The 20,427-nt window shown below is 36.2% G+C and overlaps 1 protein-coding gene across 15 annotated transcripts in view; it reads left to right on the top strand.

The window, feature by feature from the left end:
• The window catches only part of glyctk (glycerate kinase), a 55,802-nt gene that overhangs the window by 30,814 nt on the left and 4,561 nt on the right, over positions 1-20,427 (top strand). For 11 of the 15 annotated variants that reach the window (XM_087255989.1, XM_087255987.1, XM_087255982.1 and 8 more), the window contains one exon: positions 19,350-19,760. In XM_087255989.1, the coding sequence (XP_087112115.1) occupies positions 19,396-19,760 (365 nt within the window). In that variant the 5' untranslated portion in view covers positions 19,350-19,395. 15 annotated transcript variants of the gene reach the window in all.

The raw sequence follows: 20,427 nt of genomic DNA, 5'->3' as shown, positions 1-20,427 counted from the left end.
TACTTAATTTAAGTATGATGTATTTCTGTCATTGTTTATTTATCTGTCAGGCATAGAGTGTATTTGAGTGGTAAACTATCAACATGTGTAAACTGTACATAAATTTGAGCACTATTAATAAATTATATTAAATTAAATTATGGCTCTTATAGTCAGGTATGGAGTGTAATTAACAGTTGCTTTTCTCAAGTGAAAAGGTGAAAAAGCTGGTGAAATATCTCTCAGGGCAGCACTAGAGATGATTTTTATGTGTTTACAGTATGTCCTTATTTAGACACTGAGCATTATGCTGCTTTAAAGGGCCATGAAACCCCCTCGTTTTAGCAGGGTGTTTTCACACCTCTACTTTGGAAAAAGTCAGAAAAGTGGGCGTGTCCAGCTCTGTTTAGGGGGGAGTGTTGGAGGAACTAAAGTGGGATGGTGTGGGAGTGTCTATTTGGGCACGCGCGAGTTTCAGTCAAAATACACACACATGAGAAAGTGATGGTGTTTAACCTACATGGACATCTGTAGTGGAATTATTTGCCAAATTATTAAATGTTGGACTTTAACTGCAGTTTGGCTCTTTCATTCAGGGAATTCATTCATGCCCCTCGCGACAAACGCGATATTTGATTCGAGGATCTGCTCTAAGCGTGTATTTTTCATGCAATTTTTGATACCGCACGGCGAATGAGAGAAGAAAAAAAAAACTCCGCATTTCCCGGAAACTTAGATGCACTCGGCAGGTAGCGTCAGAAAGCCGCGTTTGTTATTCCGGTCACAAAATGCGGTGCTAACAAGTTTGCACTCAGTGCAATAGTTAACTTAATTCGATACGAACAAACTGAATAAACAAAGAGCACTGGTCGCTCACTTACCAAATCTGTAGAGACAGAACAATCACCAGCAACTAGAGCCGCGTCTTTATGAAGAGAAGACTAATGTTACAAGCGAATCCGGATTTCAGCGTTTGCAGATGAGAACAGCTCTCAGGTAAACAATGTTCCTCCTTAGACACGTAAATTATTGTTGTCGAGCGTCGCGTACACTGTTAATCCACACGTGAGTCTGCGCTCTCACACAGAGAAAAGGAAAACAAAACTTAACTGCAGCAAACTGTAAAAGCAACACTTCACGCTTGTTTTGCCAACACAACGTGGCGTCTCTGTGGTGTAAACAGTGACACTAATGAATATTAATGAAGTTGCACAATAGAGCGCGCTGATTGGTTTGAACCAAGCCTTACTCATGCATTAATGCAGCACACTGTAAGACGTAATAAGACTCACTCTGGCAGAGACGCCCAGTCTGCACGCTGGAATACACGCTATTATGTCACGCAGCTTCAAAAATTCGTTTCAAACAGGAAGTACAAATTTGCTTGAAATCACGCAAAAACAACAAATTTACACTTTTTAGTGAAATATAGGTGTCCTAATAGTGTTTTTAGCAGTGTGGAACACAAATACGACTGTCAACAGCTCAAAACATGTGTTTTGGTGTTTCGTGACCCTTTAAAGGTGCAGTATGTAAGTTTGACACCCAGTGGTTAAACTAGGTATTGCACTCCTGGTTCAAAACACATTTTCACTCCACAATTGTCAATAACTCATTTCTAAAAACTGATTTCTTTTATCTTTGCCATGATGACCATGCATAATATTTGGCTAGATATTTTCAAGATACTAGCATTCAGCTTAAAGTGCAATTTAAAGGCTTAACTAGGATAATTAGGTTAACTAGACAAGTTAGGGTAATTAGGCAAGACATTGTAAAACGGTAGTTTGTTCTGTAGACTATTTAAAAACATGTTGTTAAAGAGAGATAAAAATATTAACCTTAAAATGTTTTCATTCTAGCTAAAATAAAACAAATTAGACTTTCTCCAGAAGAAGAAAAGGTGCTATAACAAACGCTATAAAAATTCTTGCTCTGTTAAACATAATTTGGGAAATATTTGCAAAAGAAAAAAAAATTCACATGAGGGGGAATAATTTTGACTTGGAACTGTGTGTCCAATCTCTAAAAAGCAAGCTATACTTACTGGGCTCTCCTAAATGTGTCATGTTGACATAAAAATCCTTAGGATTCACTTGCTTCACATTATGGATTAAATAATCAGTCTTAAGGAAGGGAAGAAATGTTTCAAGTTCTTTGTAGTTTTATCGTAGTTAATCCGACAGAGTTATTCAAAGATAGAGGGGGATAAAGCTCTGGAATCCTTGAGATGTTCAGAATAAGGAACGAGATTTAGGACAAGCAGACAAGCCATGAATATTTTAACCCATCTCTATACACTAGAGAGCAACATGTGTATATGTGTGTGTGTGTGTGTTTTCTGGCTGATTATGCACCCCTGGGTTTGTTTCTTTCTCGACTCACACAGAGGTCTCTGATAACAGTAATTATGCTGCCACAGCAGTGTGGACCCCTTTGGAGAAGATGTTGAATTATCACATTTGACTGCATGAAGCTTCCCTAAAAACCTTACACATTCGACCATAGAGGGGGTCAAATCACTGTTCTTCTCTATCTAAATGACTCTGATGTACCATTTAATCACAAAATAGATTGGGGCTATTGCACCAGAAAGTTATGGAAACTACACTGGAAATCTAAGGTGCCGTTTACACACATTTTTCATAATCAAAAATCAGAAAGAGCTTTATGACCAGGTATGTTCACACATACAGTACAAGAAATTAGTTTTTATGACAGAGCTTCTACAGTGCAACAGAATTACAGAGACAGGACAAAAAACAGATAATAAATATATATTTAAAAATAGAAGTAAGTAGTGAATGCAAATATACAAATTAACAAGTGTATGTACAGGTATATTAGCATATACATTGTTATATGTGCAGCTGTTATGTGCAAAGTAAAGTTTATTTATAAACTAATTTCGAGAGGAGCACGTGCTTTATGATTGATAGCACCTGGTCCTCATTAGCTTACACTGATTTACCAATCAGACGACTCCTTAACTACTATAAATAACCAGAGTATCTTACTTCAGCCATCTTCATCTTGAAGAATCCCCCTTTCCACCCCTACCTAGTGGTTAGCACCACGGTTGCACGGCAAGCTCGGCTTGGACACTTTCTGGCCAGGTCGTCATTTCTGTGCGGGGTTTGCATGTTCTCCTCGTGTTTGCGTGGGTTTTCACCAGGCTCTCCGGTTTCCTCCCACAGACCAAAAACATGTAACATAACTAAATTGTCAAATCTAAATTGTCAGCATAGACACTTCATAGCATTAATCTACTTCCAACATTATCAAGCAGGGGAGTTCTCGAGACCTACCTGAACTCGGACTCCCCTCTCGCCCTGAAACGGGGGTAGCCCCAGGCTCGAGGATCTCACAAGTTCAGGGCTCTCTCCCGGGACAACATGCCAAACAACGTCAATAATCAATCATCAGCTAAGGGCGAACTCTTGTATTGGCATGTAAAGTGTGTTGTTAAATAAGTGTATATGTGTATAAAAAAAGTGTACAGCTTGTGGTGATATTTGTTCCACAATTATAATCATTAAGTGTTCATGAGATGGATTGCCTGAGGGAAGAAACTGTTTCTGTGCCGAGCTGTTCTGGTGCACAGTTCTCTGTAGCGTCGACCAGAAGGTAAAAGTTCAAAGAGGCAGTGTGCTGGGTGTGAGGGGTCCAGAGTGATTTTGGCAGCCCTTCTGCTCGCTCTGGATAAGTACATTCTTTGAGGGTGGGGAGGGTTGTACCAATGATTCGCTTAGCAGTCCAAACTATTCAATGTAGTCTTTCGAAGGTCAGATTTGCTAGCTGAGCAAAACCAGACCGTTATTGATGTGCTGATGACTGATTCAGTGATGGAGGTGTAGAACTGTTTCAGCAGCTCCTTTGGGAGGTTGAACTTCCTCAGCTGATGAAGAAAGTACAGCCTTTGTTGAGCTTTTTTGACAATGGAGTCGATGTGAGTGTCCCACTTCAGGTCCTGAGAGATGGTGGTGCCCAGGAACCTGAATGACTCCACTGCTGCCAGAATGCTGTTTATGATGCTCAGTGGGGAGACAGCAGGGGGTTTCTCCTGAAGTCCACTATCATCTCCAGTGTTTTGAGCGTGTTGAGCTCCAGGTTGTTGTGACTGCACCAGACAGCCAGCTCCTTAACCTCCTGTCTGTAAGCAGACTCGTCACTGTCCTGAATGAGGCCGATAAGTGTGGTGTCGTCTGTAAACTTCAGGAGCTTGACAGAGGAGTCTTTTGAAGTGCAGCTATTCGTGTATAGGGAAAAGAGCAGTGGGGAGAGGACACACCCCTGGGGGGCGCCAGTGCTGATTGTGTGGATACTAAATAAGAATTTGCCCAGCTTCATCAGCTGCTGCCTGTCCACTAGGAAGCTGTTGATCCACTGACAGACAGAGGTGGGCACGGAGAGTTGAGTTTATTTGGGCAGGAGAAGTTTTGGGATGATAGTGTTAAAAGCCGAGCTGAAGTCAACAAACGAGATCCTCACATACTGTAGGTCCTTGGTGTTGCAGAACATATTGCAGTCCCATATTGACTGCATCATCCACAGACCTGTTTGCTCGGTAGGCAAACTGAAGAGTGATGTCCTTCAGGTGGGCCAGCACCAGTTTTTCAAAAGACTTCATGACCACAGATGTTAGCGCCACCGGTCTGTAGTCATTTAGTCCTGTAAGTTTGGGCTTCTTTGGGATGGGAATGATGATGGAGCGTTTGAAGCAGGAGGGACTTCAAACAGCTCCAGTGACCTGTTGAAGATCAGAGTGACGATGGGGGCCTTTGTTTTAAAACAAAGAATGAGTTTTGTTATAGTTACACCTGGTGTCTTCGACCTGCAAAAACTGATTGTCTTGAAAATGCTAATGATCCTGTTTTAACTTGAAAAGTCTTGTGTTCTGTTTGACTGTGGACGGACTGAAACACCAACTTTTAAAAATGGAAACGTGGCTATTCACAATCGCTATCTGATCTTCTGGACTATTGCATATCATTCCCTGATTCGTAAAGTCCCTTTCATATTATAGAAATATGCACATGCCCAGTTTGTGTGACTGGCCATGTGTCATGTGTTTTAGAGACTCTAGAGTTTGTTTTACTTCAGAGTTTCACAATGAAAACGCTCTATAGTGTAAACAGCTTCTGAAGCTGGCAGTAGCCGGGTGTCTTGACATTTTATACCCATCAGATCATGCTACCAAGACTGTATTTGAATTGTTCTGAGGTTGGGGTTAGGGATCTTTATTACAGCTTTATATCACACTTCGCCACATTAAATGTTCACTGGAAGCAAAATCTGATGGGTAGTGTATTGCGTCATCAAAATGTGCTACCTACTTTTTTAATATGAGGTAGGACAATGTAACAAGGTAGGAGAAATTGACAGAACACTGAGTTTCCAGACCAACGTGAACTGATCTTTTCAAAGTTTATAAAGAAATTCAAAATACGAAATAAGTGCATTTCCATTAAGTTGTTAGAGCTGATCACTTTTATTTGTAACCTACTGTAGTAACCAACAGTAAACAAGGCAAGTATAATGGAGACAACTAATTAGTTATGTGGGTGTAATGTCAGTTCATTCTGCAAATGCATTTCCATGTCCCATTACGCACATTAACCCTTTCTCATCCAAAACCACCCCATATGATTGTAAAATTGTTTTGCGAATTAAGAGGTTTTGATTTTAAATCTGGCATTTCTATCACTCATTTCTCTTGTGATACTTCAAAATGTGCATTAACACAGGCTGATGGAAATCCAAATAATGATGCCAAGCATGGTATTTATTAAAATAAGTAACTGGAGGAAGGATTATGACATGGTTGAAGCTGTGTGCATTTTGTTTCTGGGCCAGACATGAAAACTATGCATTTTGTCCTGATTCACTTATCATTCACACTGTCATTCACACTTGTTTAGTGTGCACCAGATTTCAGAGAGCAGCATTCACACTTTAAATGAGCCACGCTGAAAGAGCAATCACAACAGAGTTTTTATTTTTAAATCAAACCAAACTTGAGATCCAAATAATTAGAAGTTTGTGTCTCATATTGGCCAGTTATCACTCATTTCAACAAAACTGTCAGCAAGTGAAGATCAGGGTTAAAAATCAGTGTTTATACCCATGACCCAGCATACATTGACCCATACAGTAGTTTGCATATGAGAGAGAATACATCGTGTTGTCTTAGGGCCTACTCACACTATGCTATCCGAACCGTGCCCAGGCCCATTTCCCGGATCGTTTGAGAAGTGTGAGTGTGCTGAATCGGGCTCAGAACACTTAAAAGGGATGCTCTTAGACATCATTATAGCCTGAGTTATGTCATTTGTATTTGCCTAGGCTTGATTTAGATCCAATTTAATTCTTAAGAGACTCTAAAACTTTCAAAGAGGAGACTCGATTATTGAATCGTGTTTTGAATTTATAAATCAGATTTGTGTATTTTTGAATTGTGTGTTGAATTTACAAATCAGATTTGTGTATTTTTTTAATTGTTTCAAATTTACGAATTGGATTTGTGTATTTTTAAAGTGAAGTTTCATAAACTAATTTCGAGAGAAGCATGTGACATGATTGAGCATGACTGGCTGCTCATCTGTAATCTGTAATTATAAAATCAGAGTGATCCAAGCTTACAATAAATAGATTGTTTTCCTACTGCTCTATCTTCATTTTGGAAGAATCCCTCCTTCCACCCCATCTCCTCCTTTTACTCCCTTTTCTAAGGGGGAGCTCTCAAGACCTACATGATCTTGAATCTCCTTATTTGCTTATTGACCGGGCAGGAGCCTTGGGCTCAAGTATCTCCGAGCTCAGGGTTTTCTCCCAGGACAGCATACCAAATCTACTATAAATGCTAAGCATATGTAAGTGTAAACTCTTGAATTGTGTTTCGAATTTATGAATTGAATTTGTATTTTTGAATTGTGTTTTGAATTTACAAATTAGATTTGTGTATTGAATTTGTCTATTATCTTTCTATTCAACAAAGTTTCCTGGAAAAACTACATTTAATTTGAAACAACACAATTCTGGAGATTTTTGAGCTACTTAAGTTCAACAAAATGCTGAGTCAGAAAATCAGTGTTTATATACCAACTACCCAGCATACATTGACCTATACAGTAGTTTACATATGAGAGAGAATACAATGCAAGCTGTTTTTATAGCATGTGATCTTAAACTTTTATGTGCCTGAAAGAAAAAATTAAGTTTCCAAAATATACATCCAGAGGTAAGTCATGTTAAATATTGCATTCAAAGACTTGGCCAAGTTTATTCATTTAATACTGTTAGGATAGTTTGATTTGCATCCAGTTGATAATGCTGTCATAATATATTCACACGGATATAATATACAATATTTGTAAATAAAGACGGGCGCTCTGTGAACATTTTAAGGGGATGCTCTTAGACATCATTATAGCCTGAGTTATTTCATTTGTGTTTGCCTAGGCTTGATTTAGATCCAATTTAATTCTTAAGAGACTCTAAAACTGTCAAAGAGGAGACAGTCTCTGAATAAAATGGTGCACATGGTTGATTTCAGGCCATAAGGAGTGTATGTAGGCTGGCGTTCTGTCATGCAACTCTGGATAAGTTTAACTGCTTCGGTCAAAGGTCATAAGAATCTCGATTTCATTTTCTACTAGGACAAAAAGAGACTGAAACAGATGTCTAACAACGCGACATCTCTGCATTGTCAAGCATTTCAATGCAGTGACAGTTCAAAGCAGTCATTGTGATGATAAATAGCATTTTAGCATCAACTTTTCATTCTTTGTTTACCTCAAAATTACCTGGCAGTCTGAGGTAACAGCCGTCCCTGAAAAAAATTATGCATATAAATCAGATTGAATCATTTGCTGCTTCAGCATTTTACTTTAAAAGGTCTAAAAATGGGCAATCCTGGCACGCAAGCGTGTTAATCACAATAGATCTATTTTGACAATCAGTTGTGCAGATTGCAGAGCAATGGAACTGGCCATTCTTAGAAAATAGCAAGCCTTCTACTTAACCAAACAGGAAAGAGGATGTGGTTTTCTACTCCGTGGAACAATAGGCGGTTCTCATTATTGATAAAATGTCACGTCGCACATTAAAACAAAAGTACCTGTAAATACCAAAATAGCAGTATTTTTCAGTAAAGTATCCATGCAAATAATAGTATTTCAAAAGGAAAGGAAATAAGGCACAAAAATAAGAAATGCTTTCTAAAATGCCGTTTCTTATTATTTATAGAGTCAGTGAGAGTCCGGTTTGGTATTTAGCATGAATCTATTACGTTGATCAAAAGTGATACTGTATATATGGAGATCAGTCTCAAAAATAATAGGTTTATGAGATAAAATTTATACATGCACAGCACAATTCGCATTTAATACATGAATTTTGCAAATTCAAAACACACTTCATAAATACAACACACAATTTGTGAATTCAGAAGTAAAATTACTTCAGACAAATTAACTGGATTTGTGTATTTTTTGTGTTTTAAATTTATGAATTTGTATTTGTGTATTTTTTCTTTGTGTTTTGAGTTTATGAATTGGATTTGTGTATTTTTTCCATGGTGTTTTGAGTTTATGAATTGGATTTGTGTATTTTTTCATGGTGTTTTGAGTTTATGAATTGGATTTGTGTATTTTTTCATTGTGTTTTGAGTTTATGAATTGGATTTGTTTATTTATGAATTGTGTTTTTAATTTACAAATCAGATTAGTGTATTTTTGAATTGTTTCGAATTAGATTTGTGTATTTTTGAATATAGGAATTGGATTTTGTTTATTTTTTTAATCAAGATTTGAATTTACGAATTGGATTTGTGTGATTTGTTTTTTTTTTAATCGTGTTTTGACTTTACAAATCAGATTTATGTATTTTTGGGTTGTGTTTTGAATTTGCAAAATGGATTTGTGTATTTATAAATCGTTTTTTTTCCCTACAAATTGGATTTGTTTTTTTAGAATCGTGTTTTGAATTTACAAACTGGATTTGTGTATTGGATTTCTCTGTTATCTTTCTATTTAACAAAGTTTCCAGAAAAATTATATATACACTCAAAATAGTTTTGTTGCTTGTTCAAACTTTTGATTTGATATGAGCTGAAACAACACAATTCTGGACATTTTTGTTCAATACCTAAATTAGTAACGTTTTAACTTAATGGATTTGTGTTGGGACAGGATGAATTGTGTGGGACCTTGCATTTTTACAATGTACTTTTTTTTATAAGAAGTAAATCAGTTTTTTTTCAGCAAGGATTCATTACACTGATAATTAGTGACAGATGTAAGACATTTATAATGTTACAAAAGATTTTTATGTTACATAATTATAATAAAAATTAAATAATTTCCTGAGAAACAAATCAGTGTATTAGAAGAACTAACATTATTGGATCACGTGACACTGGAGACTGGAGTAATAGCTTTGACATTATATTGAATTTATTAGTAGTACTTAATATTTTATGAAAATAAGAATGTTCTGCATTTTGGGTGAAATAAATGCAGCCTTTGAGAGCAGATTTTACTTTTTCCAAAAACAAAGATAAAAAAAAAAAAAAAAGTTCCTATTCAAAGATTCAAAAATGACATCAAGAATAAAAATGCCGGGTTATTTAACCTAAATTTAAGTAAATGTAGGCCAAAGATGGGTTAAGATGGATATAGCCATTGGTTGGTCCATACTTTACCACAATTTTAATATTATTTATTTTTTAAACTCAACATTTCTAGAGTTTGTACAGTAAGATTTGTAAATTCAGACAAGTAGATTCTTCTCAATTCAATCACTGCTATAACACTGCTTATAAGCCATTGCCTGTAATTCCATTTGTCAAAAACAACAGACACTCGGGAAACAGCTGAACGTTCTAAAATTGAGCTCAACGTTCTAAATGTGTCCTAATTGCTTCAGAAGAAATGTTGTGGAGTGAAGAGTCGCACAGAGCTCCAGCAGTTGCCTAGCAGCAGAGCACTGCAAAGGGGCCTGCGGAGAACACAGATTTACCTGCACTGTGTGTTTCATATCTATATATTAAACTTGATCATTTGCATGTCTTTAATGAACTATCAATTCAATTAAATCACTGTTGTGTTTGTTTACTTTTGTCCTTCCTTCAGCTTCTCCCTTTTCCAGATTACCTACAGACTTCTCTATGGTCTGTGCCCGTCTGTCTCTTTCATTACATGACACATGAGTTCTTCTTTTGAGTGTGTTTATTGTGAAAACTCTAAGCTGTCATTCCTCGTGCTTCAGAAGCTGTAGACCTGAGGCCCTCTGAGGGACTTTAGAGGAGACTCACTGTAGGTGGCCTTTCTGAGAAAGCTGAAATAATTGGCAAAGGCATAGTCACAATAATAATCAGCCTGTTAAGGTAACGGGAAGAGACAGGAAGTCTGCAAAATTGCTTTTGTGTTGTGAGGCCCTGCAAAAGCAGCTAACTGACATGGAACAGCATGACTGTCTTGTCTATGTTTTTTTATTATTATTCCGTTCATGAGTAATATGTTGACATTTTCTCTCAGCCAAATAACCGATTGTTTTTTTTAATTATGGTGATTCATAAGATGGGAGTCAACGGCCACTGGCACTTTGAGAGTCAAATAAAAACACAGACAAAATAAATAATATTAACTCCTGTGACTCATGGTGATACATTGATGCCTTATGAAGTGAAATGATTTGTCTGTGCAATATTTTAAAACACCAATTATTTCATAAGACCTCTGTGTATCATCAGTGATTTATTTTTCACCTGTTATTCATCGATTCATTTATTCATTTTCCTCCGAAAGTCCTGCATTTATCAGGGGTTAGTCACTCTTTATTTTAAGGTAAAATGTTTTGCTATTAATAAACCTTTAACTTTTAGCTCAATAAGCTACTAATTTGCAGCTCATTAGTTATTAAAGTAGTAGTTGGTATTAGGTAATGGGTAAGTTTAAGGATGTAGAATGAGATCAGACTTTATAAGTACTGATAAACAGACAACATAATAATAACTGGCAGATAATAGGCCAGTTAATAGTTAAAATAATAGCAATTTATAATAGCAAATGCTAGCAATAATAGCAAATGCTGCTAAGTTTGTTTGTTTATATGTTTGTTTTTACTCTAATAATGCTGGTAGCCTTTTATTGAACTTTTATAATCTAATGCTATTTAGTTAAGATTAATTATTGATTATAATTATGTGTTAACTTACCACAATTTAATCAAAATTAATTATTTTATTAAAATTACTTAATGTTAAATAATAAATGCCACACATAATTACTGTAAAGCATTCCAGCAAGTTTTGAATCTGAAAATAAAAGTAGTAGTTTTTTTTTTTTTTTGGGGACAAACCACAAACAATGATCTGCGTTATTAAAAATAAAATTGTAGTATTATTTCATGTACATTTGTTTTTTTGTGTGTTAATTATAAGAACATTTTCTAATTCTATGTATTGTCTGCTAAACCTACACTTGGAAAGCTACCTCACACTGATCTATGTTTACCTTGTTTTTCACAAAACTCCATAAAGCTGCTTTTTAAAAGCCAAAATGTTGGACATTGAATTACGATTTTTCTGACTGATCCTGCAATTTGATTTTCCAATTTAATTTAAGAGGTGTTACAACTCAGTATTTTCAATAATGTGCAGCTTACACTTTAACTAAAAATAATACAACTTACACTACCTGACTAAAGTCTTGTCGCCTATCCAAGTTTTAGGAACAGCAAATAATAACCTGAATTCTAGTTGATCATTTGGTATCAGAAGAGGCTTAAATGAAAGGCAAAGGCCTCTTAGAAAATAAACTCATAGTGCAGTGGAAAATTAATTATTATTGTGTATGACTCCCATGAGCTTGCAGAACTGCATCCATACATCTCTGCCAAGACTCAAGTAACGTATTAATAAAGTTACCTGGAATGGCAAAGTAAGCGATCTTGCAGGACTCCCAGAGTTCATCAAGATTCTTTAGATTCATCTTCAATGCCGCCTCATCTTAATCCAGACATGCTCAATAATGTTCATTCTGGAGACTGGTCTGGCCAATCCTGGAGCATCTTGACTTTCTTTACTTTCAGAAACTTTGATGTGGAGGCTGAAGTATGAGAGGGAGCGCTATCCTGCTGAAGAATTTCCCCTCTCCTTGTGGTTTGTAATGTAATGAGCTGCACAAATGTCTTTGTTCCTCAGGCTGTTGATGAAGATCTCTCTTTTGCCCCCATACTGATAATATGTAACATGAAACCATGTTTTTCCTTCACCAAACTTGACTAATTTCTGTGAGAATCTTTAGTCAGTGTAGGTTCCAATAGGACTTCTGCAGTATTTGTGATGATTGTGACGCAGATCAACAGATGACTCATCTGAAAAATTGACCTTCTGACATTTTCCAAAGGATCAACTAGAAGTCAAGTTATTATTTACATCTGGGATCGACGATAAGACTTTTGTCAGGTAGTGTACTTTAACTACATAAATATATATTTAGCAAATGTTTATTTAAACATGCATTTACTTAACAAAATTAAAATGTTACAGGATTATCAAAATCATGGTTCTAATAAAAATGAAAAATTGAAACAGTAATATTAACAGTGCCGAAATGACTGTGGTCTACCTTGAAACCGGTAGTCATGACAAGACTAATCAGAACACTCTGACTCAATTCCCGTTATTATGCTGTTCAAAAGCATGCCCCTCCTCCATTCCTCCCTCCCTCTTCACCCTAAGCTTTGTTTGTATTATCTTTGTCATGGTGAAATCTCTACACGTTACTATGTACACAAACCTCACTGCATGCATAATGAATTCAGGCATATGAATCTATGCCATTCAAACCAACATATTTCACAATCAAAACCGCAGACACAATGCATCAAAGAACTTCTCTCATGCATATTCTGCATAATATATGAATGTGGCAGATCACAGCCAGAGGCTCTGGGATATTTAAAGCACGAAGACAATAAGATGGCCACTCGCGAGACAAATACGCTTATGAGAAAGAGTGATTTCTCTTTGTTTTTACTGTAATGGAATAACAAGAGCGATGGTGCAATCTGGGAAAAACCTCGGCGATGAATGTGCAGTGGAATATGATAAAGTATTCGAGCCTGCTAATTTGGTTTCCATCTTCTCCATTTACCCTTATTCCCCGTATTGGCTTTAATGAAAAAGTGAGAAGATCTAATTGCACACAGTAAAGTGATTCATCTTAGTCACTTACTGAAAGTGAGAGTTCAGCCACCTCAGAGAGTTAAGTCTGTCCCCTGTACTGATGCCAGATACCCTCTAGTCATGCAAATGATGTTCCTTATTGCTGAGCATTCATAAATCGCAGCCTTGCTGAAAGTCACCTGCCAGCTTTTTTGCTATATCACATCTGTAGAGTTCCAGTCCATCATCCTCTTGTAGCTTTCCTCAGGAGAATAAGCGCTCGATGATGGAAAATGTCCAATGGTTTGAAACGTTCTATCCTACACCAAAGCCAAATCTGAGCCCTTCGTAAAATAACCAAGCATATGATTGCCACAAGGATGAGGGTGAGACAAAGGGGATGCGAAGCGAGTGGAAGCGTAGAGGATGATGGAGGGTCACTGGTGCTGCAGAATGGAAATACCAGCCAGCCGAGTGACCTCTTCCCATCTGCTATCTGCAGCCACCTGAGAATTTCATTACCTTCTGTACATCAGTTATCTATGACAACACAAAAAGTGCTGCAATAGATAGTACAACACAAAAACATGACAGAACTGCAACACAGACAATAGAGAACAGCATCATCTACTAGCTTTGTGTGGCGATAAAAGTGTCCATCAAAAAATCTTGAATTTTCATTCATTCACTTTCCTTTGACTTAGTCCCTTATTTATCAGGGGTCGCCACAGCAGAATGAACCACCAACTATTCAGGCATATGTTTTACGCATCGAATGCCCTTCCAGCCGTAACCCACTACTAGTAAACACCCATACACTCTCACATTCACACACGCATTCATACACTATAGTCAATTTTGTTTACTTAGTTTACTTATAAAGAAACCCATGCAAACACGGGGAGAACATGCAAACTAACGTGCTAACCACTGAGCCACCGTGCCACCTTTGGTGAATTTTATAAAGCTTTATAAAATGATGCATTATACTTTTAAAAATAAAGGTCTGCATTGACCCATTAAGAACCATCCATGGAACCATTATATTTTACACAGTGAAAACTGTTCATCACTCTCTTCACTGAACAATAAATGGTCCTCTTAAGAACTGATAAATAAAGGGTTTTTTGGGAAACCAAGAATAGTTCTTCTATGGCATCACTGCAAAAATCTTTATTGGATCTTTTTTTTTTTTTTAAAACAGACAGCTCACCCAAGAATCATTTACTTACAATCAAGTGGTTCTACACTGATGATTTTTTTTTTCTTGTTGAACATGATGTTATGAAGAATTTTTGGGTGTCAAAGCAACCATTGGTAGCCAACATCCATGGTAGAGGAACAAAAATATTATGCAAGTCAGTAGCTGAACAGTCTTTTGAATATCTTTATGTTCAACAGAAGAAAGAAATTCAACAAGGTTTGGAAAAAGTTTATGAATAATTTGTGACAATTATAATTTTTAGCTGAACTGTCCTTTAAGAATGTTTAAGCAATACACATGCTTAAAAAAACAAAATTATTAATTTCCAAATCGATGGTTGTTGATTTCTCTTAAAGGTTCAATTCACCCCAAATGAAAATTATGCCATCATTTACTTGCTCTTGTATTTTCCCAAATCAATCAGATTGTCTAATCTCTGAAAATGCAAGTGAAAATATATTTAATAACATCTGAAAGATTTTATGTCCTTTTTTTCATTGTGTTAATAAAAAATAAATAAATAAATCAAGGGTGTTACCGTGGAGCAGTGGGTAGCACGATTGCCTCACAACAAGAATGTCGCTGGTTTAAGCCTCGGCTGGGTCAGTTGGAATTTCTGTGTTGAATTTGTATGTTCTTCCCGTTTTCTCTCTGTTTGCGTTGACTTCCTCCAGGTGCCCCGGTTTACCCCACAAGTCCAAATACATATAGTATAGGTGAATTTGGTAAGCTAAAATTGTCTGTAGTGTATGAGTGTGTATGGATGTTTCCCAGTTATGGGTTGCAGCTGGAAAAACATACCACTGCGTAACACATATGCTGGATAAGATGGTGGTTCATTCTGCTGTGGTGGCCCCAGATTAATAAAGGGACTAAGCGGAAAAGAAAAGAATGAAAAATCCATTTGTTGCTTTAAAACTTTAACTAAATCATTTTGAGCTGTCCTAACCCATTAAAGACATTAATAAAATTGGGTGCAATTTTGTAGCGAATGCAATAAAACACTGTGTACATGAGACAGTAACAAACATTTACTCAACATAAATATTTGTAGATGAGTCATTTCTCTAAAGATGATAACTGATTTCTCATAAGGCAAGTCATTTAGGGCCTTGTTTTTTTCCTGTATCTTCCTTGAATAATTCAACTAGACATTTATAAGCATGTAAATGACCATACAGTTATTTTGGTACCTGTGAACAAGTGCTTGTTGTGATATTGGTGCTCTTCTCCCCATGGGTGTGATTAACAGATGGAGCTGGGAGACTCTGATAACAGGAAGGATGATGTCATACCCAGTATGACTCTGACACCTCCGCTGTTTTGGTGACACAAAAATAGGCTAACTGTGAAGTTTGACAATGTTTGTGTATATTTTGTCGTGTACTTTCATATTTCATGTTTTATACTAATATGTGTGTTATGGACTTAGTCTTGTTTAGCTAACCTATTGAATGCTGCCACCTTTTGAAGAAACTTTCACATTGCCTTTTCAGAACTGGCAACGGAGTTTAGTTACACGCAGCAACATTAATCATCATTGACATATAGCCTCGTGCTGATGCAGCATTTTTTTACTAATTGAAGGCCACTTTGTTTTAAACTTGGACACGCCAGTGTGTGACGCCAAGCGAAGTACTGAGGTAACTTTACGCTGTTCGTGGTAAACATTTACTTTTAGGCAAATTAAATGCAGAAACGAGTCAGAGTTCCTAAGTTATAACTAATTATACTTGTGCAAAACGCGGTTAAATTGGCTTTTCTTATACATTTGTATTCGTATAATTATGTCGTTTACTCGTGAATCGTAAATAAATCTTGAAAATGATTCTTTTCCTACTGACTCGTTTTCCCTGTTAAGATTGACTGTTGTTCCAGCCAATAGTATTCGAGTGTCAGCTGCGAACGAGCATCCAATTGGTTAGTTCCACTGAACGAACTCGCCCCTTTTGCTGAACGAGTCGGGGTTTTAAATGATTTGTTTATATAAAAGATTCGTTCAAAACAGAGGGTTGGTGCAGCACCGAACTACGCGTTTTGTTTTGAGCTGTTGCCAGATTGATCGAGAGGGGTTTATTCAGTTTGTCACGTGAGTCAATCTTGTTCAAAACAAGAAGAGAAGGGGCGGATGCGTTATAAATGTGTAAAAGCATGACACGACTCATACACAAATTAAAGTGACGTCAAGACGCGTCCTATCCAAAGTTCTGCGATATTAGTCTTGTTTTGTTTACTATAGCTGCGGTAGCCTGAGGTTGAGTGTGGAGAGAAAATGGAGGTACATGTTTTTGTTTGTTGCCATTTGTGGTGAATTGTGCTTGTTTTGCAGTTTGGTCTATTAGGGTGGCGAGTCCATAGATGTTTAACACTGACCAGGACATTGACTGGACTTTAACATAAATATCACAAGACTATTGTACAACCCCTCTGTTGTTTTGGGATTGACCCTTAATGAATCCGTAAACCGCTAAACTGACTTGATCTGAAGCTACTCTCTGCCCTATGGTCAACTGTAGTCAATCATTACTCACTCAGCACACAGCCTCTAGTGTAAGGCAGTTCTCTAAAGTTTTCAGTTCATAAAAAGAGCTTCAGGATTAACAGGAGCAGTGTGCAGGTACATTTTTAAGTGCAAAATGTTGGAACTTTGTTTAAGATATAATATTAAGGATTCAATTATTATTTATTTACAAACAAATGTACTATGCGATTTAAACATAATTTTGGACTCATTGTTTCTAGCTGTCCATCACTGGTCATTTAGTTGGGGATGGCTGTCTTGTAATAATTTTTTATTGTTGTTTTTTTTGGTCGTGAGCATAGCCTACACAGCTTAAGAAGTTTAAGGATGAATGTATAATTATATTCAGTTAAATGTATTTGTTTCATATATAGACTAATAATATGTTACATTTATATAGAACTCAAAGTGCTTTACATATTTACAGAAAATTGAATCAATACTTTAAGACTGTTGCAGTTGCCTCGGTTTTAATTTTACAGTATTTTGAGTACAATTCTTTTTCCACATAACACAAAATATTAACTGTTGTTTCAGGTGATGGAAAATATTTATATTCATTCATTTTCTTATCAGCTTAGTCCCTTTATTAATCTGGCGTCGCCATAGCAGAATGAACCGTTAACTTTTCCAGCATATGTTTTATGCAGCTCTTCCAGCTGCAACCCATCACTGGGAAACATCCATACATACACATTCACACACATACACTACAGACGATTTAGCACACTCAATTCACCTGCACAGCATGTCTTTGGACAGTGGGAAAAACTCTAGCACTTGGAGGAAACCCACATAAACACAGGGAGAACATGCAAACTCCACACAGAAATGCCAACTGACCCAGCCAAGGCTTGAACCAGAGACCCTCTTGCTGTGAGGCAATCATGCTACCCACTCCGCCACTGTGTCACCTGGAAAATATTTATATTTATATATAAATAGATTAGGGTTACAGATTTTGGTATCCTCTCGTCTGTCTTTACATTGGAGCAATATGCTTTTTAGAATATTATTATATTTTAAATAATACATTTTGATTTTTATCTTTATTAATAGATTGCATTAATTATTTATACTACTAGTCAAAAGTTGAAATAACCATTTTCAAGGTTTACCATAGTTTGGAAAAGTCAAGGTCTTAAAACCACCAACATTTTCTGCTATACTGTTCCTATGGTATGTGTAAGATTTTTTTTAGGATAACAGTATCTCCAGCAGAAAAGATATCCAAAGATGCCATTTTAAATTGTTAAGAAATCTGTGTTTTTGAAACTAATGATGACAGCAGAAGTCAAAGATTCATTTTATTTTAGCCTAACCTGTTCACTGCTCCAAAATATTGTAAATGTATCTTAAAATAAAACATATTGTGATCAAAAGGGTAAAATGTTTTTGTTTTTTACCCAGACATATAAAAAGTAAATATTTTTGAGCAGTAATCACAATACCGTGAATCCTGATATTTTTATCCAAGGTTATCATACCGTCAAAATATTATATCAGCCCATGCCTAGTCCATTAGTGCCACTAGCCCAATACCCCCATAAGTGGTTACATTCTCTCATCATTTGGAATAGAATAACTTTTGCATAGATTATGACAGAGACATTTTTCTTTTTACCCATGATTACTGACATGTGCAGGAACCAACAAAATTAATTACAGCAACTTAGACCACACAGAACCTAAAAGGTTCACTAACAAATTTAAGTAAAAAAAAAAGAGCACCTCTTTTTTGGAGCGGTTTATTATAACACAGACAACATATTCAATTATTTTAGTCACTTTCAACAGTGTTTTATGTAAATTCAAAGGGTATTCTTTAAAATGATACCAAACTTTTGCATTTAAACTTTTAGGATGTTTTTAAATTTGGGTTGGCAAAATCTAGGCGGAATGCCCAGAATCGCACTTGATTTTAAGAGAGGAATTTTCAGCTTCATTACTCCAGTCTTCAAAGTCACATGATCCTTTAGAAATCACTCTAAAATGTATTATTGTTATTAATGGTAATAATAATAAAAGCAATAATGACTGGAGTAATAATTTCATTTGAAACTACATACAATAAGAAAGCAGTTTTTTTTAAATTTCAATAAATATTAAACTTTTTTTTTTTTACATTTATTAAACCTTGATGAGCAGAATAAATTTCTTTAAAAAACATGAAAAATAAATAAAACTGAGCTTAAATTTTTGACCAGTAGTGTATATATAGTACATAAGTGATCACATCCTTTTTAACTCTTTATATCATTATCATTGGCCAGAAGGGACAAAATCATCAGCTGATAACAAATCATAACAAAAAAAACCCTGACATAATACTTCGTCTTTAAAGGATTTTGATATTGTGTTATACTGATGTGAGTGACTGTTGCAGGTTTACTATAATGCAGTGGTTAATACTATATAAAATATCATTTAACTGAATATTAATCATCTTGTTTTATATTATTTTCTCCCCTCAGGTGTGAAGTGATTCTCTTCATCTGATGTGGACAGTCTGATTGGTTTATGGCTCTGATTATTGCTCTCTCGCGTTCTCTTCACCTGCAGCACAAACTGCGGGTGGGTTTAGCATCAGTTTCCGCTCGCAGTATGTCATCATTAAACACACGAGCCCGGGCTGTGTTTTCTGCAGCAGTTGAAGGTGTGCATCCTGACATGGTGGTCCGCAGGGGTCTGGAGAGACATGGTGACAAACTCCATGTGGGTGGACAGAGCTTCACACTTACCAATAACCTGTATCTGGTGGGCTTTGGTAAGGCTGTGCTTGGGATGGCAGCAGAAGCAGAGAGGATTGTCGGGGACCATCTAATAAAAGGGGTGGTCAGTGTGCCACATGGTATCCAAAATACACTGCGCAGTCACGGCAAAGAGTAAGTATTTTAAATGATTTTTATGTATGTATATTCAGACTTTTATTTTAAACATGTAAAAAAAATTATAATAAATTGAATTATTAAGCAAAGCAATCAATACAACTCAAAACAAAACAGTTTGTAAAACAGGTCTAAAAACAAATAGGAAGAAGCATTTGCTTATTTAATCATCATACCCCTTCTTCACTCTATATCAATGATAAATACAGTCCATACTAGGGCTGCACAATATATCATTTCAGCATTGATATCGCAATGTGTGTGTCCCCAGTTGACACATTGCAGGATGTTGGATTATAGTTTATCAGCACAACAGTTGAGAATACAGTGGAGTCTTTGCAAAGTCTAATCGTAACAGAATGAAATGTTATCATTTGCATGTGCTTTAAAGGCATTTCAAGAGAATTTGATGCATTCGGGCACAAAAAAAGTACATTTGGAACTTTAATGAAGAATAATTTTACTGATTTAGTACAGGGAAGGCTATACAGCGTTGTTATATTCCATTATTTAATTTTTGTACCTAAATACTGTTTGACTTAACAGAAAACCACAAATCACTGTGTATTTGACTTTTTGCGTTGCTCTATTGCAATTATTCTTGCTTCTAATTTTCTTTCTTTTTTTTTTTTTTACATTATTCACACCCTTACACATTCACCCC

Source organism: Danio rerio, chromosome 6, assembly GCF_052040795.2.
Source record: "Danio rerio strain M-AB ecotype USA chromosome 6, GRCz13ab, whole genome shotgun sequence".
Lineage (NCBI taxonomy): Eukaryota > Metazoa > Chordata > Actinopteri > Cypriniformes > Danionidae > Danio > Danio rerio.
This window is presented reverse-complemented; position numbering and strand designations above follow the sequence as displayed.